The sequence below is a fragment of the Lissotriton vulgaris genome, chromosome 8, assembly GCF_964263255.1.
Source record: "Lissotriton vulgaris chromosome 8, aLisVul1.2, whole genome shotgun sequence".
Taxonomy (NCBI): Eukaryota; Metazoa; Chordata; class Amphibia; order Caudata; family Salamandridae; genus Lissotriton; species Lissotriton vulgaris.
In genome coordinates, this window is record NC_141696.1 from 1369193575 (window position 1) to 1369218343 (window position 24769).

A 24769-nucleotide genomic window follows, 5' to 3' on the forward strand; every position below is an offset into this window, starting at 1 on the left:
CTGTAGAGCAGAACTGTTAAAATTAAATTCAGAGAACGCATTTGATCAGGTGAAAATGAGAATTCATGGACCGTGCAATGGCAGCAGTGGGCCAATTTTAGATAATGGCTCTTTGGCAGCTATTGGAGTACAAGGGCGAAATAGAGAGTGAATGGGGTAACATCTAAAAAAGTTACAGAACGAAAGGGAGATCTGGCAGACATACCCATTTTCTCTGCTGCTCATCTTGCTTACATCTGAGCCATTAGTAAATCTCACAGGCACAACAAGAATATCAAAGACTTTAAAACAGGGCAGGATCACTATAAATTATTAATTTGTGCAGATTATATTTTAATCTGCCTGTCGGAGCCTCATACTGTCATACATTGATCCCAACCTTGATTGAAAATTCCAACAATTCTGGTAGGGGATCCATTTTAAAATCGATGTGCAGAAGTCCGAAATACTGATCAACTGTACATTACAGAAAGTGGTTCAGGAGCTCAGTGAGCAATACCCCTTGAAATGTGCATCTATGCCATTACAATTTCAGGCAACCAGATTTCCCCAGCTCTCCCAAACCCATTTTGCTTCGGGAAACACGGAATTGCACCAATGATGTTCAAAGGCCTACTCATTGTTATGAGGGATAACTGATATTAAGATGACACTCATGCTATAACTGTAATGTTTTCCATGCTTTACCCCTACAAATCCAAGACCCGTTGATTCCTGCCGTACAGAGAGTGATTATTAACTTCCTATGGGAGAGGAATAAGCTCTGAATCTCCATAAAAGACTAAGAGTCATCCAAAACAATAGCATATATAGTATTGTGTTATGAGACCGCGCTACTAAGGTTTCTATAGGAATAGAGCAGGAAGGAGATGGACAGATAGTGGTGTTTTGTTGACCGCACATAGCGCATAACACATAATGGTCTGCCCATTGGTTATCCAGGCATTGCAGTCCCAAAGGAGCCTGTACCTTTCCAATTAAAATGATCATGGCACAAATATACTAAGGAGTCTGCAGGTTTTCTTTATTCACGCATTGCAGCACCAACATCCCACCCATAATTTACACCTGTAAATACACATGGGGTTTGTGCTCTTGCAGATGTTGTACAAAGGTTCATGGTGTACATGTTGAAAACACTGTCGAAATCCTTAATGAAGGACTTTCAAGTACTTAAAACTGAAAAGTTCAGATAAAGCCAAGTGCGACACACTGCCTCTCACCCAGTAGCGGTCGGTGGTGGAAGTAGCTGCCGGCCGGTGACTTGGGGAGGGTATCTATGGATTACGGAAGATTACAGGTAAGTAAACATATAAATAAATAATGAATTTTGTTGCGCGCACTGCATCCCCAAATGCCTGCCCCTCCCCACGTCACCGCAGGCAGCTACTCCCACCACCGACTACTACTGCTCTCACCCAACTATCGGATAAGTGAAGACCAGATAATTTACTGTTGAATAGGAAAGAAGAGGAGAAACATTTTCTTACAAATGAATATCAACACTGTGAAGAGGTAACGTGGGATTCAGAACTAGGTGACACTCCCTTCTTGATGCCAACACTTAGAAGAGGTAACGTGGAAGTGAGAACCAGGCAACACTTGCTTCTCGATGCCAACACCGAGAAGTAGAAATGTAGGGTTGAGAATGAGTCAACACTTTTTCATGGCAACACTAAGAAGAGGTAATGTCGGAGTGAGAACGAAGGGACACTTACTTTTTGATATCAACACTAAGAAGAGGTGGCCTGGGAGTGAGAACGAGACCAAATGTTATTGAGTGGAAACAGGGTTCACATATAATAACGAAGCTTCATAAAACAGCAAGGAATGTGACTGGTGAAGAGACTCTTTCTATGCTGGTAGTATACATCCTGTAGCAAACTTTTATTAAAGAAGTTCTGATGAGGATCATCAGAACTTCAACATTTTGAAAATGCTCATAATTGTCAGAGGTTTGGAGGAAGTAATAGGAACAGATTAATGCAATCTTTGGCACTGCCCTCATATTCTGAAGTGCCAGTACTAAGCCCTTCCTGGTACACTGTGAACCTGGAAGGCATACTCCCCAAACCTTTCTGGTAGCTAAATAGAGGGTCACCTCCTATTGGGTAAGGAACAAACTTGTAGCACAGCAAACAGACTTACTAGGATTTGGCACCAACAGACCATGGTAAAAATAGTATTGGCCAGTGACCAGCCAGATAAAGATTTTGGAACTAAACTCAGAGAATGTATGTGACTACATCACCTTGTAGTTGAACAGTTGAGTCTGACGCCTTGAGGCACAAATGCAGCACTGAGTCAAGGCGGGTGATTGACTTGGTGTAGAGCTTTGCCATAGGAACTCAAAGCAGACCCTAGACTGTTAGGGAGACGTTGAGGGCGTAGTAACTAAAGGACAGGGCGTTAATTACACTTAGGCCCTGGTTTGGGGTCGCTTTGTTCCCAATTAATGTTTTTCTATTTTATTGTATATTTGCACTTTACCGCGATATCATTAAAGAACATTTTACTTTAAAGGCTTAATTCTCCATCTATACCTTGGCCTGATCAACCCTAAATTTTCTAGCCTCTGTGATGAAAATCCATTTTGGCTTCTAGGGCAGGACTCTACAGCTAACAGCCTACATGGGAATATTTGACATTCCTCCTTTCCATAGTGAGTGTACTAGTGGTAGAGTAAGGGCGGAATCCATCTGAGTGTCCCATCGAGCAGAGAGGTTGCAGAATTCACTACTGAAACACCAGCCCTCCCGTAAATGTTTTGCATTTACAAGCACTCCCTTGGGTTTTTTGTGTAATATAAAGAGAATTTTAGTGATTGTGAAGTGCAGAAACGGAACTTGTGTGGACTTCCAGAATGATTTTTATTAGTTGTGACGTTTTTCATATAGTTCTTAATGTGGGGAACAACACTTCTAAGTTCCTAACAGTTATATTTGCACTACTTTGACTTGATTCAAATGTTTCATGACTTTTGAATTTTTAGGTCTTTAGTTTATTTGCGTCAAAATAGTAAATTCAAAACCTCTTTTCTTGCACTGAAGATTTTTTTCTCTCTTCGTTTTAGCTGTTGTGGGACCAGTAAACTCGCTGAACGTCACCTCAGAGTACGGGTCGCTTTTCATCAGTTATTCTGCACCTTTTCAGGGTACACCTGAAGACTGGAACTTGGAGTATGAGCTCTGCTACTGGAAAAAGAAGTCTGCTCCTGAGGCAAGTGCTACCCTGAAACATGTTTTTAAACCATTTTACAATGTTGCGTTATAATTATTTTCTTTTTAAGGACTAAGGCATGTGGGTATATGCCAGTCATTCTCTTTGCCACCTGGTGTGTATTTTACATAAAAACCATAAACCACTGAGATTGCTATTCTCAGAAAATATTTACATGGACTCTAAATGGGTTAAATTTTACCCTCCAGTCAAATCCTATAAATGTACGCATTTGTTTAGGGCTGACAGCCTGTAAATATGCTGTTACAATTCAGTCAAATTTGTAAATTCAATCCAAGCAATATTTTGATTTTCTTGTAAGAAGCCTCTTTTAGAGTGGTTTTTTTTTAGACCGGCCTTTTGCACCCGAGGTCACTAAAAGAAACAAGGGGTGGACATAGAGACAAGAGTGTCTTCTTTTTTCTTTTCTTTTTTCATTTGCTGTACATCTTTTGGGGTGTAAAGCCGGAATTCTGAGAGAAACTCCACTGTCATTCTTACTACCTTTTGCCTTCTTCTGAAGTGACCCGCTTGGACAGTCGCCCCCTTAGGTGGGGCACCAGATAGCGTGTTTTTAAAAGAAAAGTGCTTAGAACTCAGCTGTCCTTCCACATCTTGAGACACTTCTTTAACAGTGTTAACCATGTTACTTCTCAGGTGAATGGTGAGATGCTCAAAATGCCTCTAAAGCGTCACACTGATGGTCCCATAAAAAAATAGTGGTGCCAAACTCTCCATGCCCTGAGCTGCTGGACACAAATACAAAAGGTGATTGTGGTTTTGCAGGCTCTATTTCATCAATGGTCTGCAGTGTCGTATCACCATCTTTTTTTTAAAGTTTGGGTTTATTTATTTTTATTTTTTTAACTTACACAAGCCAAGTCTTTGGAGCATCGCCAGGAACATAATTGAGATGCCTTTGTGCCAGTATTAGTGGATTCATTTTGAATAGAAGCCTTAATGAATTCTTCGAAAAACCTCTTATTTTGAGCATTTGAGAATCTTAGAAAATAACGGCCATAAATAAATAAAGCAATGTATGTGGTATCGCTTGAAACTAGTATTTGAGTTTTGCTATTTGTGAGAAAAATGAATTAATGGGTTTGGTAACAACAGAAATGTTTACATTATTTCTTCCTACAAGGCTCAGGCATTCTCTATTCACAACAGGTTCAGATAATGTTCCCACACCTCATGTTTATCCTTTGCCGCAGCTTGCATATTGTTGGATTACAGGTAACCAGATATCTAAGTTTATCAGACGCAGACGTCTCCTGAGCAGTTCTGTTGCCTTTAGAAATCTTGAGCAGTACATTTGAGGCAGCCGGAGGAGTCTCCGTATGCTGTTATGATCTCACCTGTTGTGGTTTTTAAGCCTTTTGCTATCACAAAGGGTTTTACTAGCTACCATTTGGAAGTGATTATTCATTTTGTCGGTGACAAAAGGGCTTCTCTGGAAACGTTATGAGTGACGTGCCCCACTGTATAATTGTTTTCTAGTGTATCTTTAGTGTAGGCTATAGTGGTGTAATAGATATACAAACCAAGACTTGATTTATGTTAGAACTTATCTTAAAATGGTGCAGTTGCTTTGGCATCCCAGTTGGAATGGGAGGCTATGTGAAAGATAACCTATCAGGTTTTTTGTTGCGATAACTTCTCTAATACAACACTTCAAGCCATTCAAACCTAAGCCATGAAAGACTATTATTTACAGTGCAGAAATATATTGTGCTGCTAACGGAGAGTACAGAGCATCTATAGTCCCAAGCCATGCATCACTGTATCAGCCATGAAGGCAGAGGTTGCAAGACAGACCCTAGTTTGCCTCATGTCTACTTCTGTGACTTTTCATTGATGTATTATCTTTCAATTGGGTTTTGTCTGCCAAACAATAGAGGATCCATGTTTTCCATGTATGGCGGACAAACCAGATCTACAGAATGGAACTCCAAGTGCCCTCGCAACTAGCATTTGCTTAATTATGGTGATTGAAGCTATTTCAGAGTACATATTTTCTTCCGAAAATGGCTAACAATGTACGTGTGTAGCCCGCAGGTGAAATGGTTTTTCATCACCGTAAAATTCAGGCAAAATTGTTTATAGAACTTTTTCATTCAATTTTTAAATACAAATTTGGGTAAAATTATTTGGAAATAAAGATGGCTTTATTACTGTGCTTCGCCCATGTAATAACAACCAAAAGAAGTTGTATGTTTGAAATTATCAGTTACTATGGTTTAAAACTCTTTTATAAGTTTTTTTTATTTCAATTGGTTGTTAGGGACTCTAAAATATTCTTATTAGATTATAAATCACATCTAAATAAAACTTAATTTAGGATATTGTAAAAAGTTATAACCAGTCATTTGAAATGCTATGTCATTCCTAGATGTTGTTTTTGAATAGACATCTCTAAATATATAATTCAAAAATGTTGTGACTTTGACGTGCAATTTATCCATTTTTTTTAACATAGAACGAATTTATACTAAGTATATTTTTTATATGGATCCTAAGATTGTCTAAGCAATTCCAAAATTAACACATTGTTTTTAGAATAAAAACAAGTTTGTGAATCAAAGCCTAATTTGATGTTGTGATATTGGTAGCTCGTTTCATGCTAAAGTGTGCCTAGAAGTTTTCCCTGGAATATGGAAAGTTCTATTTTCAATTTCAGCTAGTTTTTGAAGATGATGCAGTTGAGGGAAAGGGACGATTTGGTGAAAGACGAGCAGTGCCTTGCTTTACAATTGGTTTCTGACCCTTTGCTTGTCCCTTTCCAATCTAGTTCCAGCAACTCTCAGCTTCCCACAGAAACAAATAACTTCTCTTCTCCCAGTGTGTCTGATTTTTTTTTTGATGCATAAACCTCTACGTAGCTCAATATCTTCAGTATGTGCACACATTTTGTATCATGACACACGGCAACCAGCAAAAAACATTCTGTTGCGTACCCATTTTGTCCCCTACACTTTGTGTGCCTAAAATCAAGGTCTTGACGCCCACAGCAGGACACACACTCTACCCCATCGCAGGAGTAAACCACATCTCCTACAGCTACACCACGGAATGACTCTGGACGGACCACCACTGCATCCACTTCTCTTTTAGTAAACCCACCGCACACAAGCATGTGTACCGCCTCCCACGTAGAAGTTGGAATAAAGTCACCGTAGAACATCTCACCTCTGCCCTCACCAGCACACCACCTCCAACAATACCATATGCCAACACTGCAGCAAGCTACCTCCACAGATGGATCACCAACTGCACCGACACACTCCCCCAAAACCCCCCTTCAAGAAAGTTATAGGATGACACAACATGAAAGCACAATGGTTCACCACAGCACTCCTAGAATCCAAGCACCCCTGCCGACTACTTGAAAAGTCATGAAACACACACCGCCTACAGAACAGCCACCACAGCACACCACCAACTCATCAAATCCACAAAGAAGAACTTCCTCCAAGACAGAATCCTCTCGAACACCCACAACCCCAAGGAACTCTTCTCCATCCTAGAGGAATTTGCCAAACCCAGCACCGAAACAACAGACGTCCCACCCTCCCAAGACCTCTGCAACAGACTACGCTCCTTCTTGCACCTCAAGATCAAGACACTCCACGACAACTTTGACAACCAAGACCTCTGCACGGCCTCAGCCCCCACCCCGCCATGCCACCCAACAGACCCTACTCACTTGGACCCCGCTCACAACAGAAGACAACTTAAAGACCATGAAGAGCATCCACTCCGGAGCACCCCCAGACTCCTGTCTGCCCCACATCTTCCACAGGGTCGCCACAGCCATCGCACCTGAGCTACTCCAGATGATCAACTGCTCTCTTGAGACTGCCAAATTCCCTAATGACTGGAAGCACACCAAAGTCCACCTCGCTCCTGAAGAAACCCTCCGCAGACCCCATAGACCTCAAGAATTTCAGGCCCTTCTCCCTGCTTCAGTTCACAGCCAAGGTCATTGAAAAGGCAGTCACCACCCAGCTAGCAAACTTCACCGAAGCTAACAATGTCGTAGACTTCTCCCAATCCGGATTCCGCAGCAACCACAGCACCGAGACCACCCTTCTCGCCGCCTCTGATGACATCAGCGCCCTCCCCGACCAGGGTCAAACAGCAGCCCTCATCCTACTAGATCTATCGGCAGCCTTCGACACCGTCTCCCACCGCACATTAGCCAGACCCCCCAGGATATTGCGGCATAGATTTGCAAATTTAGCGGCACAAAAATGGAAATTTAGCGGCATTATTGGGGCACTTTATTTTACTCCTATCCATTCCTTTTCAGCCATAAATCAATGGCTCTGTTTTAGCAGAGTATTCCACTTTGAAATAGGCATGTTTAAAGTGTCTGAGAGTGTTTGTATGCCATATTCTCCTTTTTGGTATATTTTTGAGCATAGGTTTAGCCAAGCACAATAGCAGAGGGTTGCTGGTCATCTTGCTGCGTCTTTAGGACTGAGTCCTGCCCCCAAAGAGCTGTTGTCAAGGTCCTGGACCATTGACTGGAGTCAGAGTATACTTCTCCTGGCTGATCTGAGGGTTTCACCAGAACCGAGGCAGATTGACGCAGAGCCATGCATCACAGCACAGCACTGCTCCTCATTGGCACCTTTACCGTATCTCAGTGCTCCTCAGCTCCTGATCGGCAACTGCAGCGGGTCCAATGCAGCGTAAAATAGTGAAAGATTCCATATTAGCTGGGATCACCAAGGATGATAGGGAGTGAACACTAGTGGCCATCCTAGTGATACTAGGAGGGCCTTGTGGAGATGGAAACAAATTGAGTTAAATAAAGCTCTGATAGAGAAGTAGCCCAGGCATAATACAGATTACTCAGCAGTAAAGGGACCACACCCATGTTGTGCCAAGTGCACTTGCGTGTGAAGAAATGTTGGACAGGCCTCGTGAAAGGCACGCTCCCTCCCCGCATGAAGGGGCCCGGACACCGGCTCTCACTGTGCCCCCTGAAGAACCACCCCGGCAACCCACCGAAGCAACCCGCAACCCGTCCCCGGCGGGACGCCTGCTCCCGAACCTCCCAACATCGGCTGTCCCGGGCCTCCGTCAGCACCATTGCCCCGGCCCAGCCGCCATCTTGGACACTGCACCACGAGGCTACGTGGCCTCAGCTCGACCCCAACCCTGGGCCTGGCCAGGCCCCGACATCGAGGCACCTCCATCCACCCAGGAGGTGAAGCGACCACTTGGCAGGTCAATGGGAGAGAGGAGTGTCAATGGCTCTCCCCCGCCAGGTGCCGATCGCCCCCAGCCTCCCCGGGCGCTGGCTCCACCCCCCTGCTGGGTGTCTGGACTCCCTCATCCCGGACCGTCCGACCTCCAAGCGCGAGGTTCCGGACATCAAAGGAGGCCAGACCTATAACTGGGGCAGCTCCAGAGCAGGAAGGCAGTTGTATCCTGGAGTCGAGAGACACCTTGAAGAACTCATCCCTGACGGACTGCTGGCGCTGCCGCAGCCCTGCCTTGTGAACCACCTCTGAAGCCTGCTGGCGCTGCCGCGGCCCTCTGCAACTTGCATCTTCGTCTGGACCTGCTGGCGCTGCCGCGGCCCTTCCTTGTGAACCATCGCTCCTGCCTGCTGGCGCTGCCGCGGCCCCTCTGCAAAGAAGTCATCATCGTAGCCTGCTGGCGCTGCCGCGGCCCGTCGTACCGAGAACCATCGTCCTAGCCTGCTGGCGCTGCCGCGGCCCTCCTTGCCAAGACTTTTCATCCTAGCCTGCTGGCGCTGCCGCGGCCCGACCTTTCAGACCTCCGAGCTCGAGGATTGTGAGCACCTTTTGGCCGCCCTGGTACCGGACCGGTACCCAAGACTGTCCCGCTACCCCTTTCCCTACAGAGACTAGAATTGGGAGGATCCTCGTATCCTACCCCCACTGTATCGTTGATAACTTTGCCTCAAGTATCCTATATAAAGTGTGCAGATCTTATCCTTGTGTGGTGTCCATTTGTGGGGGAGGGAAGTTACTTGTCTGTACGATCGCCGGAGACGGTCCTCACCGGAGGCCTCTCCCCTGTACTCGGCCGAGCCTCCAGGTCCCCGTCTAACAAGAAACAATAAGAGTGGCCCTGCATAAGCGAGCTGCTGGCTAATAGGTTACCTTGTGTATATAAGTCACTTCATAGAGATGTGTGGTAATGTTCCAAATGCCCACTGTAATGGATTGCGGGACACCGGCAGAATGCCTGTGAACATGAACAGGACAAAATATGAGAGGGCAGACTAAATACAGTTATTCAAAGCTGAAAGAAAGACTCACCAACAAGATCGCCACTCTTGAAGGGAACTATAATGACATATGGCACTTCGGTGGGGTTAAATTGTCTATAAAGTCTGACATATGTAGAAATATCCCAGATGCATATTATCCGTAATAACTGTGCCGGAAAAAAGCCTGTGAAAATGAACATGTAGAAAGCATGAGAGCAGACTGATTTAAGGCAATGGAGATAGACACTGTATGAAAGGAAACTCGAAGGAAAACTGATTAAAATTATATAAAGTAGTAAAGGAGGTCAACGGGTCAACAAAATCATACATTATTCTGAGAGAGATAATTACTATGAAAACTCGCCAGTCCTTCAATAATTCCGTTCCGAAAGAGTAGAATGTCCAAAACGCAACCACAATTGCAAGTACACCTGCAGAAAAGTGAAAAATCCCTAATATTACTTAACTAAACATAATTAAGGTCCGGAATTTTGCTTTCTAGAAATGTTGGGGCCATAAACTTTCTAGTTCGTAACAGAGGCAGAAGCACTCCACCGGGCAACAACACGCCCTCTGCTAAAAGGAAGGAAGTATCTTCATCTCAGTGCACACAACAAGCTTTCGGTGCTATAAATCACTGCCCTGCTAAACACAAATGATTTCTGTAAACACTGCCACAACGAAAACAGACACAAGGCGAGAAGCAAAAAAAAAAAGAGACCTTCCTAGAAAAACGCCACTTTCTCATCTCGGAATATAATGAAAGCAGCAGCCAACTAGACTTTAAAAGGACAGGAGGGGCCCCATACTGTGCCACAATGCCACAAGTTTAAAAATAACCGCATGTAAATCCTTCCTGCTCCCGGTGGCTCCCGTGTGTCTTCCTTTCATAGCGCTCTCTCTGATGTGACCTGGAGGCTCTCTGTCTGAGAGATGTTAACAATTGACGCAGATTAAGACTAATCAGACCCCAAGGAGCTTGCAACACCTGATTTTGCGGGCACCTTTGTAAAAAGCGTGGCCTTTTTACAAAAGTGCTGATTTCGCGATTATTTCGCAAATCGCGAAATCCTGGAGGGTCTGATTAGCAACACCTAAAGAGGGGGGTTTCCTTTCTGTGGTTCTTAGATAATGTTTGTACAATAAATCAGACCAATAGAGTAAGACCCCTGTTGTAGGACAAGTATACAGTATCCTCAAAAACATATACCTTTAGACAAAAATGATGTATCCAAAATTTATCACATTTATTTAAAAAGAAAAAACAAGCATCAGTATTCAGAATTTCAAACAATTACATGTAAACAGCAAAATACATACATATACTTATTCTTCCTAATATTACAGTAACATTTATTTTAAAAACAAAGTTGTCGACGCGTTTCGGTGCTTATTCAGATCGAACACCTTCCTCAGGACTTATGGTTAAAAACTTCATAAATCTAAAAGAAACATATATAACATATAATTAATACAAAACACTTGAGGATTTTTTTCTAACAAACTTTTGTCTCACTGAAAACAGGGTCTAAACTACTAGTGGTCAAAGAATCTTACTTTGAAAGCATTTTCATTTTGCTATACCAGTCTTGATCCTGGAGTGAAATATTCCTTTAGTTTATATGTTCACCTCTGCTAGACCATCTGGAGGATTTAAAATAACAGTGGTATTTGATTTAACACAAAGTTCTGACTTCAAAGCATGTGTCTGTTTGTTAATTTGATTGCATGCACCAATGCTTACTTGATGGTGATGTATGAAATTTGAACTATTGGGTGGAGACTTCTCCGCGCGCCTTCTTTGTGTATGTATAGGTCGCCTCGAAGTATTAATGAACCTTCTTATAAATTGATTCCAGTTTTTTGGTTGGTTCAAGCGAGCTTTTACCTGTTGGCAACAAGCAATGAGTGAGATCAGTTGTCATATCTCATTTATACTTTATTTTGTGGGTTTTAGAATTCCACAACTTAACTAAATTAAATTCATTCAATTGGTCTGGGGAGAGCCTTACTGCCCCTGCTATGTGACCTTAGATTGATGTTTTGTTATACCACAGGCCTTCTGTCGTGCCTAGGGTGGTCAGATTAAAATACACAATAAGATGCACATCAGAAGATGGTCATCATATGTGTCCACCAGTTGTTTGAATGTTAACACATGCAAATCTAGATTTACTATTGGGAGCACATAGTTATGTAATGTCAACTGCACATTTACAGTAGACCTCAAGGTATAATAATTTACCATTTTGCTGAGGTTCTGCTAGGGTTTGTGCAATGAGAGCAATTCTATTAGAAAATGACAATAAGTGCAAAGCCAGTTCTTAACGTCTATTTTATACAACAATACAGTCATATTCAGATTTAACCTTAGATAAAAAGGCAATATGCATCAATCAGTTATTAAAAACCGGGTTGTGGTAGGTAGAGTAAGGCGGCTATCCATTAGCGCTAAGTCTTCATAAGTTACTGCACGGGTAAGGCATCACCGTTTTTTTGAGCACAGTCTTACCTCGATAGGGTTACTGACACGCGATCCAGCCTGGTCTCCCCGGTCTCCAGAGTCGGTATGGAGGCCGGGGCGCCGAGGATCTATTTATACAGGGAACAATTATCCTTAATAGGTTAATTGAGATTTGCCTGTGATTAATAAGGCACAGCAAAGGAATCGCGCCATTATGGTAGTTTGTTTTACCGAGTGTAAAACCACGAATGGAAACGGACAACGGGCTTGATGGAATGCCGCTGGGTTGTCATGGTAGCGGAAAATCGCGCCATTTTGGTAGTTTTTTAGTCGTTTTTTAGTCGAGTATAATGCTAGAAGTGGAAACGGACAACGGGCTTAGTAGAGTGCCGCTAGGTTGTCATGGTAGCGTGTACACTAAACTTTAGTGTCGAGGTGCACAACAGTCTTTTATTCACACGTCGCGGTGAGATATATATATAGAATAATGCGGAGTTAACACATCGATGGAATACTTAAAGTAACGTAATGCCGGTCGTTTAGGTAACGGCACTAGGTTGTCATGGTAGCGGAAAAATCGCGCCATTTTGGTAGTTTTTTAGTCGAGTATACACTGAACTTTAGTATCGAGGTGCAAAACAGTCTTTTGTTCACACGTCGCGGTGAAATATATACATAGAATAATGCGGAGTTAACACATAGATGGAATACTTAAAGTAACATAATGCCGGTCGTTTAGATAACGGCACAGATACCACTGCATTGCGTGTTCGTGACAAGGCTTTAATGGTTGTAGTCCGTACTTTATAACCGAATTCAGTAATGAAGTTCGCCTAATGCAATTTAGGGTTTATAGAGTATTCATGAACGGGAAATTTGCAAAGAAAAGTATTTTTCCTTTTACCATAACACACTTTGCTTGTGTTCTATATTGTTGCCTTACGATTTTTATTAGCCTTGCTGATAATATTTAGATTAAGAGCTGTTACAGTATGTTACATAACATTGTTACAAGAGGAACGTTCCTATTATCCAGCCTATGGAGTCGGGCCACAACCTGGTGGACTCTAATGCAGCTGATTGAGTCTGCAGGGGCTAGTTTAAATATAGGGCTAAAAATGTAGGTATATATGGAGAAATCCATATATATGGCTATCGATAATGGAACGTTCCTGTACATTAGGTGAGACCTACTTCTAAGACATTGAGAGTCATACATCATTCATATTGCCTAAATATTATAATTATGCTCTACATATATTTAGATATTCTGCATTTGAACATCGTACTAAAATACGAACATGATTATTAAGTTTTAAAGCATAGATCATGTATCAAAATCAGATTATTTAACTTCATATTAATCAGCTTTCATGAGATGAAATAATGTGTATACAGTGTTGGGTTAAGGAGCGAGCAATGTTAAAAGCCAAGATATCTGTGCTTTTCTTTTCGTGGGATAGTTTCATCTTACTAATCGTTCCCACTCTTCTCTACTATTAAGGCCCTGATAGTAGGTCCGAAACTTGGACATGAAGAATTGCTCCCTTTGTTTGCGTTTAAGGTCTGGGTCTGATTAGCAACCACAACACTTGCATCCGAAGAAAGGCCCTAGACTGGATATGCTCATTCCTCACCGGCAGAACACAGAGAGTCATATTCCCGCTCTACCTTTCAGAACCGACCGAGACCAAATGCGGAGAACCCCAGGTATTCTCCCTCAGCCCCACCCTCTTCAGCATCTACATGGCCCCATCACAATCATCGTCCGAAACCACAGGCTCAACATAGTTTCTTAAGAGGATAATACTCAGCTCATTCTCTCCCTCACTAAGGAACTCAACATCACCAGGCACAACTTCCAAGAAGAGATGTCAGCCGTCGCAACCTGGACGAAGAACAGATGCCTGAAACTAAACTCAGCGAAAACAGAAGTCCTCATCCATGGCCCCACTTCCTCTTGGGACGACACCTGGTGGCCCCCGCCTTCGGAAACCCACCCACCCTGACGGACCATGCATGTAACTTCGGCATCATACTGGACTCGTTGCTCACTATGAACCGCCAGATAAACGCTGTATCCTCGGTCTGCTTCCACACCCTCAGCATACTTAAAAAAACATTCAAATTGAATCCCTCCGAATCCAGAAAGACAGTCACGCACACCCTAATCACCAGCAGACTGGACTACGGCAACGTCCTCTACGCCAGAATCAACAAAAAACTCCTCTGAAAGCTCTAGACCGCCCAGAACGCCGCAGCCAGACTGATCCTTGACATTCCCCAGCACAACCACATTACCCAACACCTCTGCAATCTCCACTGACTCCCCGTCGAAAGAAGAATAACATTCAAGCTGCTCATGCAAACATACAAGACTCTTCACAATATCGGACCAGAATACCTCAACAACCGTCTCCCCTTCCACGCCTCCAAGAGAAACCTCCAATCAGCTGACCTCTCCTTGGCCACCGTCCCACGTTTCTACAGGACCAGAGCGGGTAGAACAGCCAAGACCTGCACCGAACTCCGCCTTCCCCCTCCGGCAAAGCCCTACACTGCTCCAGTTCAGGAAGGACCTCAAGACCTGGCTCTTCAGATGACCCCAGCGGAGCTGCCCCTGCACCTTGAGACCCTAACAAGTGAGTAGCTGCGCTTTACAAACCCGTGATTGATTGATTGCCAGTTGATTAAGTACCTTTTGTCACTTGGACAAGGCTTACCTTATGGAAGGATTTGTTAAACACAATACATTTACTAAATGGTGCATAACAATGCTAGCAATGATTAACCGTCGTGCAAATCCTGTCTACTTTGTTTTTACTATTGGGAAAAGTGTAAGCACGTAATAAAAGTCATACTGCAATTTTTTTAATGTTACATGTTTTGTACTCACTCACAGGCTGTGAACTGTGATTTTGCCAATGTGTATTTTTCATTGTATTGCAAATTTGTTTCAAAATAGGACAAACCATGCATTATTAACACAAAGAAAACTATCCACACGCTTTCAGATGTAGAGGCTTGGACTGAATACTGTGTTGAGGTGATACCAAGGTACAATACCCTCACAGGAAAGAGAAGAGGGAAGATCAGTGATGTGGTGTGCACAGAAATTGAAGCCACAGGTAGGTTTTGTGTGTTGGAGATGTGCTTAATTAATTGAACCCTAAAACAATGTCTTCAAATCAAAAAACAGAAACGGACATCAGAAACCATGAAACGTAGGAGGACAATAACTACAACACAATGAGGACCACACATACAAATGTCTGCGTTCCCTTACCATACCTTGGGCAGGCAGCTAGAAGGAGTAAAGACTTGAAAGTTAAGAAGGAGTTTTAACAGGCCAGATGGGGGGTGGAGAGGGAGAGGGAGAGAGAGAGAGACTACTTATTGATGATCTTTTGGTGCTCCTTTTGTAGTATGCGGTCTGTTAATCTTTTAGCTGGATTTTCTTAGGCAGATGAGAACTTAAACCTTGTGTTATTTATTTACTTATCTATTTATTTATTTGGCCGTAGTATTCGTCATCTGCAATGGTTCTTCATCGGTTTGCCAACCATGTCACCTTTATTTTGGGTGTTCCTTTCCTCGTTGCTATTCCACTTAATTTTTTCCATTCAGTTTGATTACGTAACTTCCTTTATTTGTTTACATATTGGTGTACTTGTCGTTTTGTTATGTTTTGTTTTATTTTATACATTTGTCCAGCATTAGTTCTTGCCTCCTTTCTTCTTTGACCTGAATATGCTTGATCAAAGTTCTAGTCCATTACTTTTTGTTTTGCTCTGGAGAGGAGATTAAATAGAAAATCCATAATATGATATTTTAAAGTGCCAATTGTCTCCAAGCTCTGTTGTCCAGAAGATGGCTTCTTCGCATTTTTGGCAAACTAAATATTCCCCTTTCAGGAACACACTTGAGTTCTGTCTCAATGTAAGATTATTCTCTATCTTTCGCAGGTAGAGTAGGATTTGGTTCAACATCTAGCGGCTTGTTCCAAGAAGGCTAACCCTCCATTTCCTGCTTTCTTCAATTTTGGGACATGCAGTTTATATGGGGTGATCTTCTCTAAATGACCTAGGTTTGCTGTAGATAGAATGCACTATGTGCTAGAGACACTCTAAAATCGGATTCTTTCAATAAAAGGCAGTCCATAGTGCAATCTAATGGCTGATTAGATATGTGCACTTCATGCAGTTGATGTCAGTAGCCTCTCTGCAGTGCATATCACTTGAACCTATTTATCACAACGTTCATAACTAGTGGCATCGGGGACATTTCACCGTCAAGCATCATCCTAGGTTTTTCTCTTTCTGGACAAGTTTCCATAAAATAATGGATGACGAGGGGTTCAGTCACAGTGACCAATTGTGGGCCACTTACTTACATTGAACACTAAGCCACTTGTTCATTACTCCTCATAAACAGATGAGGCAGATGTCCTACATGAGTCCAGTCTTCTGTAGTAGTGGTCACTCTCAAACATAAACACACAGAAATGGAATTGCATTTAGCAAAAATAAGGTAAGGATATTGATATAGAATATTACTAAAGCTGTGCCCCTTCTTGTTACGTATTGTTTATCATTGTGAAGCTGTGCATTGTATTTTTTTTATGGTTTTTCTTAGCAATTGTTTGACTTGCCATATAAGGGCCTCTTAGAAATGATTGCGCATTGAGCAAATGTGTTAGTTCATTGATATTATTTCCTTTTGAACACTAAAAATCCGATTCCTATTCGGCCTGACGGTATTTTGAGGTATTGTACTGATCAACCCGATCACAACTCGTCTGGTGTTCCTGCATTTGTATTATCTGGATGAGGGAATACTGGGTCAGATTTTACCAGCCTCAAAATCTGGGTAGTGAAATTGCTAAAGGACTAGGCAGGCGATACATGCTTCTAAAAGACCACTTCCCTCAGCACGAAGGAGCATGGCGGACTCACTCCTGCTGGACTCCAACCTGCCCTGCCTACTGACAACCTCCCCAGCCCTTTCATCATCGTCTCTCAGCAGGTGGTAAATTGACAGAGTGTTCCACACGGAATAAGAAATGTGCCTAATTTTGCTTGGAAAACCCAGTCTACATGATTATTCACTCTTCTGCGGGGACTATCTCATAATTGCTTAGTACTGGTACAGTGTGACTGCATGGTATCAGAGTTTACAGGTATAGAGTTTTCACCCCACTGGTACTGTGCCACTACACCTGGGCCCAAGTGATTGTTCTCCATTTAAAAATGTATGGAAGACCTAGGCTATGCTAACATTTAAATCTGTTCTGGGATATGTAAGTTCTGGTGTTTAGTATGAAGGAAGACTGTAAAATTGAGCAGCCGTAGATTTTTATCTTGGGTTGAATTTGCTAAAACCAACATTTGTGCTTGTGTGCTTTTTACAGCTTTCACTAGAGCAAGTTACATCGCAATAATCCTGTTCTCGTCCATGTCGATTGTGTTTATATTGGGGCTTGGCTGTTTCTTCTTGCTGCACAAGTTTCATAAGGACATTAAACGCTGGCTCTACCCGCCATTCCGAATACCAGAGCATATAGAGGAGGTATGGAATTTTGCATCTCCGCATTGTAATGCTTCCTAAGATTAATAATGTTGTGTTTCTTCCGTATGTTACAAGAAGTTTATTTCCATAATTAAAGGTCGAAGAGGAAAATAAAAGATTTTCTGATGCTAGAGGTCAAATAAAAGTTGAACAAACCATTGTTTTTACAATAAACAAATCCTCTTGACTGAGAACTCCTGATTTTGAAACACCATTGTACCCACCGAGGTACGTAATAAGTCGTTTCACCCCAAACCTACTTTGTTTAAAATACACTCAGAAAAATAGCAACTATATCCAAGCTCTGCTCAGCACGATCTTCCTTGACAAAAGTGGAAGGGCTTAAGCAGTGTCTACCTTGTTGTTAATATGCTCATTAGTAACTATAAAATAGGGTTGCCCATTCACTGGATCAATTTTTTTCCTCCAACAGCATCTTTCCGTCCTACCTGAATAGTCGAGCAGATCTATAAAGCTTACAGATTAGCTGTTGCCCTATCGCAACAAAGGTTCAAGTTTGCTAAAGAGCAGCTCGTCTTGCTATCTAGGGTGCCATTAACTGCAATTGTTGGCAAATGATCAATTGATCCCGGCTCTCTATTTACAACCTTTTGCAGGCATGCTGTGCTTAAACAACATCTGTTGCACTGGCATTCTTACAAGTTGTACATTTGTCCCAATATAATATTAAATCGGTGATGAATTCCATTCATTAGGGTTGTTATGATTATGAACCTATGAGTGCCTATTTCAAATCTTGAATATTACATGTTTGCTTCTTATAACAGGTGCCTCTTTTGGGCCCCTCTTAATATTTAGACCTAGTTATCACCACCTAGGATTCTCTGCCACACTCCTATGTACCAACTTCTCCTGACTGTAGAAGAGACTGGAGGGTGGCAGAGCAGGGCCGACACTTTATTTGTTCATCTCCAGTTTCACTGCAGTTGTTCAGGGTTGTTTGGCAGGACAAGGATATTTTGGCTCACTTCTCAAAGAACAGGCCATAGCAGCACTTTGGTAGGGGCATCCCAGAACCACCTCAGAAATGCCTTGTATTACAGGCATGAAAAGCTTGTTGGTGATATCCAATAAATCACCTGTTCTCAGATGGTGCACATCCCTCTTGGAGGGTATTATGAAGGATTACTTTTTTCCGCATGGAGAGGAGCACCTAGGTCTAACTCCCTGGGCCTCGCAGTAGCAGGCTTGTGGAAGCCGCAACTTTCTCTCAAATGGACGGATTACGTCAAGGGCACTTTAGGAGCTTAATACTATATATAAGCGAACTACCACACCTCTACCTCCTGACATACCTTCCTTCCTCAGAGCAGATGTCTTTTTAGTACAACAGGCCACGATTGGGAGGGCGGGGAATGGGCATTGCAATGGCAATTCTGGTATTATTGGATCTTGATTTCTGTCCCAGCTTTTAAATCGAATACACAAGGACTAAAGTTTGACCAAACTGTATGTACCGTATAAAATCATTTTGCTTTTTTTAAACGATTCACGTGAAACAATCTAATTCAGTCTGATATTTCAGCACCAAAATTCCCATCATTTAATCATAAAATGAGATGTCAAATAGCAAGACTTTGGAATAGGGGAGGATCAAATTGAAACCAGTTAGTAATACTATTACAGCGGAATTTGCCCACATTTATTATATTTTTATTTAAAAGGTTTTATATAGCACTACTGTACCAAGGAGTATCAGAGCGCTTTACAGTGTCATTTACACATCGAGAAAAAAATCAACATACAGCAATTTGTTAACATAATGACGTAAATAATTAATTTACTCTTAATTTCTATGCAGGTAAGTACTTAATCAATAATAACTCAATCGGAAATAAAAGAAAACAGAGTCCGTGGTGTGAGAGTTCTAAGGGGTTTTATTCCTCGAAAGGAATGGTCTTGACCAAGATATCGTGTTCTGACCACCACACAGGGTGTCAGAAGGGATAGATGAGCGCGCCACATTTTATTAACAGTACATAGCTTATATACTTATTTCATACCATAGGTTACAGTGCAAGAGGCGTAACAGCTGAGAGAAGACAAGATAACAATATACACGTGGTGCATGTGCGTAATCAAGAGGCGTGAACTAGAGGTGTAGTCTGGAAACGTCACTGATAGGTGTCACAAAGGGGTGGCACTAACAGAAAATGTGGCAATGTCAGCAGAAATCGGAAGCTTGGATGCGCGCGCAGCTGGATGACGCGTAATTGGAGGGGTGCAGGGGACTTGACATTTACACTGACGGAAAGAGACAGAAGTCTGGCATGTCAGATCAACTTGTGCTTCTATCATATCTGATATCTGGTGTTTAGGAACTAAGCTATCTGGGCAGAAAGGTCTCTAGAGCAGAAGCTATTCTATACTTGCTGTGAGTGCGTGTATAAGCGCCTGAGTGTCTGTATGAGAAGCGTGGGGGCATGGGGCCATCCATGGAAGCATGGCAACGGAGCTATGAATTACTTGCATAGAGACAGGTCGGCCCTTTAGCCCTGTAGCTGAGGAAGGATGTTTACTGGAGCTGGCAGGCTGGAATGTATTTTCGGGGAGGAAAACAGATAACTCGAAGGTTATAGTCAATCTTGGCAGGCAGCAGGCTGAGCCGAGCACGGAGGGCCGCGCTAGAAGTAAGTCAGAGTTCACGGGTACGGGGGCTGCCTGGGCAGAGATTTCTCGGAGTCGGAAGCCAGAAAAGAGGCTCGGTGGCAGAGATTCAGGGCCTACTTTCAGCCAGGCTGAAAAACGTAGGAGTACACTACAAAAAGACGTTGGCATAGCATACTTAGAAACGGACCATTCAACCCATTCATGGTGGGTCTGAAAGAGGACATGTTAACGTTGGACGCAAATGTATTTGTGTCTTCATAGCTGGTACAGGAGGGAAGTTACATGCACTTTAACTCGTACATGGAGTCGGTGGGGTACGCGCTAGGGAACATAACTTGACCATAAAATTTATATTACCTCATTCCCTCCTTGTTCCCTACGGACCCTTCATGATATATCGATCCTCATGAATCGATCAGTCTGTTCTTGTAACATTATATGTTCATCTTTCTTTCTTTGACTGTTTGAGAGACAACTGGAATGCTCAATGCAGGATGTGGCACACAGTCCACATATCGCTGGCCCACACTGTAGGCACAGGCAGCAACTGAATACTATAACAAGGCCAATGCCTAGGAATGATAGGATCTTCCATCCCCAAGCTGTTAACGTTGTCCAGAACCAACCGGACCAAGTCCAGGTGCCTGGATTCTGATGTATCTGATTTGCAATTTTATGCAAACGGGTAATAGCTTGATAGACAGATGGTGCGTTTTGTGGAATGAAAACACAGCAACTTGACCCGATGACCTTACAAGCTCCACCTCTATCTGCCAAGATGACGTCAATTACAAGACGATTTTGAAGGACAACAACCCGCATAGCAGATTGCTCCTCTGTTAAGTTACCTAAGGCGGAGGCAGTTTCATGTACTACTGCTTCAAGTGTTCTTGTTAACCTGCGTATTAATTTACTGTTTTGAACAGGTCCTAAAAAGAAAAAGAATCCTTTATTGAAATCAGTGTACTGTTCCCATGCCGTTTCTGTGTAGTCGACAAGTGGAATATCTCTTTTGGGTCTATTCTGTACTAGATTCGTATTTCTATGGTAATCTGGGGGAGCTAGAAAAACAGGTGGCAGAAGGAATGCAATATAACAGGTACCATCCCAATCTGGAGGCAAACGTATGTATGCGGTATGACCACAAACAAAATAGGAATGACTGATAGCTTTAAAGGACGATTTACCATGATCACTGAATTCGACCACAGTAGTGCATTTACTATGACCTACGTGTACTGAACCTTTCTTGCTGACACATAATTCACCTGTAACTGGTAATACTAACATATGGGGCAGAACTGGAGCAGTCTCGGATTCAACAGTAAGGATCATAAGGCTAATTGTGTAATTACCTAATCCATATACTTCATTTTCTAGATCAGTTCCTATTCGAGTGGGAAGTCCCTCTTTATCAGGATAACAGACGTCGAGCAGGACTAAGTTCAAGTTTCCCCAAACCCAGCCCCCATCGAAAACAGCAATATCAGGATCTAATGAATTAATTATTTTAAACCATGCCCCACAGGAGCCATTGTGAGTGAATGGGTACGGAAAGAGGGGCAGAGCTCCCTTGTAATTCTGGTAGGGAGGGAGTCGGCCACATATCCAGCAGTCTGTAGCATTATTTGTCTGATGGGAGTGGTGTAACATACTAATGAATGTGTTATTGCGCAGCGCAAGTCTGTAAGAGAGTTCATGTGCAGGAAGTTCACTAAAAGTGTGTTCAGCAGAGACATTGTAAGCAGATTGTTCACGCCTGAAAATAGGCCAATATATAGGTAGCAGAATGCTGGCAATAATAATTAGAATACTTAGAAAAAACATTATTAACAACGTCACTATACAGTGACTACGCAGTGATTTACAGTATGTACGTTTCTTTGCTTCTCTCTCTCTCTCTCTATCTCGATCTAGGGGATACATGTCAGAAACTATTTAACCGATTCACCTAGGGGAGGACTTAAACAATTAAACTGTCTGACTTGCTAGATCGGAGCTTCATTCGATATAGTTCTTGGGGAGTCTTTTCTCGTTTGGTAACGGTACAGTCTTTCGTTTCAACACAGTCTTTGGTGGGGGTGGACGAGTCAGAGTCCTGTTTCAGTCCGTTTTTTAGTTCATTGCAAAGTTTGATGTGACTCGTGTGGACCCACCCCTTTCTCCCCTCGATCTTCACGGCGGTCCTGGTTGTAAGGAGGACGGTCTTCGGAGACTTCCAACGGGGCTCCAGCGGACTTTTCCGGTCGAAATTCCGGACGAGAACCAGGTCCCCCGGACGGACCTCATGCGCCTTTACATCGGTGTTGTCAGGGAAGGCTGCGGCAACCTGTGAACGACATGATTGGAGTGCAGACATCAAGGAGGCAAGGTAATCTGTCAACATGTTACAATCAACATCAGTGATCTTTTTCGGAATGGGCGTCCCCCACATATTCGGTGGTCTGCCAAAGACCACTTCGTACGGGGATAGCCCTGATCTTGAGTGGGCGACCATTCTCATGTAGAATAGTGCCACGGGCAGGGCGACTATCCAGTCGACCCCTTTTTCCTGACAGATCTTTGCAAGGCGGATTTTTAGGGTCTGATTATGCCTTTCTACAAGGCCAGCTGCTTCGGGATGTCGGACACAGTGGAACCTCCACTGATATCCTAGCAAGAGGGAAACTTGTCTCATCAACTCGGACGAGAACGGCTGTCCATTATCTGAGTACACGACACGGGGCAAACCGTACCGTGGGAAGAATTCACGAACCAACTGTCTGGCAGTGGTCGGAGCAGTGTAGTCTGGGACTGGGTATGCTTCGGTCCAGCGGGACAGAGCACAAACAATTACAAGGACATATTTAAATCCTCGGCAGCTATTCATCTGGATATAATCCATCTGGAGGACTTCAAAAGGGTGATCGGGAGGATGAAATCCTCCTTGCTCTACAGGGACGCTTTTACCTGGATTGAACTGACAACAGATCATGCAAGTACGCACTTTCTGTTTTGCTGCTGCTCGTAAGTGTTTGTTGTACCAGAGATTCTGTAAACTGTCTAACATCGCCTTCTCTCCTAGATGTGCCGGGCTATGTGCTGTATTTATCATGACTTGAACCATTGAGTCGGGGAGAAACCATATAGATTTTCCCTTCGTCACCCAACCTTGATCTGTCTGAATCCCTCCTAGTTCAGTCCATTTCTTTATTTCATCTGGAGTAGCATGTGTCTGGATATCAATTACGTCTAGGGCGGGATCTCTAACTGCCATACACTGTGTCGGTACTATTGTCTTTGTCACATCAGTAGTCTGAGTGTGAGTCAGTGCTGTATGTTTTGCTGTCTGGTCTGCCAGGTCGTTACCCCGGGAAACGGAATCTGTAACTTTAGTATGTGCCTTACATTTCATGACTGATATGCCCGAGGGCAAATGTATTGCTTCTAACAGTGCTTGAATGAGGGGGCCATGTTGTATCTTGGCACCATGGGAGGTCAAGAAACCTCGCTCTTGCCAGAGGACTCCGAAGTCGTGCACAACTCCGAAGGCATAACGGGAATCTGTGTATATGTTAACATTTCTATTCTTGGCTAGAATACAAGCTCGGGTCAGAGCGATGAGCTCTGCTGCTTGAGCAGACAGTGTGTCAATACGATGTGTTTCTTTAATTTCAGTTTCAGTGGTCACGGCATACGCGGCCACTAATTCTCCTGTACTTGTTCTCATGCATGAACCGTCCACATAAAGTGTCAGGTCTGGATTTGTCAATGGAACATCTGTTAAGTCTCGTCTAGGTTTTGTTACTGCATTAATGATTTCTATACAATCATGTGAGGCTGGATCTGTCATACTTGTGGGTAACAGTGTTGCGGGGTTCAGGATGCTGCAGCGTCTGATTTCTATGTGTGGCTGGAATAGTGTTAATTCATAACCTGTCAGTCGTGCTATAGTCAAGTGTTGGGTCTGGGTTCTGTTTAACAAAACCTCTACAGAATGTGGTACTTGAACTGTTAACTGATGACCTAAAACAATTGAATCACTTTGTCTTATTGCTAACGCTGTTGCTGCTACTGACTTTAAGCACGCAGGGAGTGCTTGGGCTACTGAATCCAATGTACTAGAAAAATAAGCACAAGGCTTATGTGAACCTGCTTGATCTTGAGTGAGGACAGACAACGCTGTACCATCACGTTCTGTAACAAAAAGTGTAAACGGTTTGCTGTAACATGGTGTCGCTAAAACTGGTGCTTGGCATAAGGCTTTCTTTAAGTCTTCAAAAGCTTGTGTATGTTCCTGAGTCCAAGGGAGGACAGTCGAAGACGCTGCCTCCTGTGTTGTCAATTGTATCAGTGGTTTAGCTAGAAATGCATACTGGGGAATCCATTGTCTGCAGTACGAGGTGAGGCCTATGAAGGCCCGCACTTCCTTTTGTGTCTGGGGTTGCGGCATATTTGCAATTAGCTGAATGCGATCGGGAGTGAGCTGTCTCCCCACTTTGGACAGCAAGTGACCCAAGTACACAACTTGCTGAACACAGAATTGTAGCTTCGAAGGAGACACCTTGTGTCCCTTGTCGGCCAGGAAATGTAAAACTGTCAGTGATGCTTTTTCACATTCGGGCTCACTTCGTGCGGTGATCAGCAGATCATCG

General features: G+C 43.1%; 1 protein-coding gene across 2 annotated transcripts in view; it reads left to right on the forward strand.

Moving 5' to 3' along the window:
* LOC147698754 (interferon alpha/beta receptor 1a-like) overlaps positions 1–24769 on the forward strand; it is a 119043-nt gene that overhangs the window by 78964 nt on the left and 15310 nt on the right. For both annotated transcript variants that reach the window (XM_086935326.1, XM_086935327.1), the window contains exons 4-6: positions 3074–3219; positions 14902–15064; positions 17347–17504. In XM_086935326.1, the coding sequence (XP_086791452.1) occupies positions 3074–3219; positions 14902–15064; positions 17347–17504 (467 nt within the window). The remainder of the gene's footprint in view (positions 1–3073; positions 3220–14901; positions 15065–17346; positions 17505–24769) is intronic.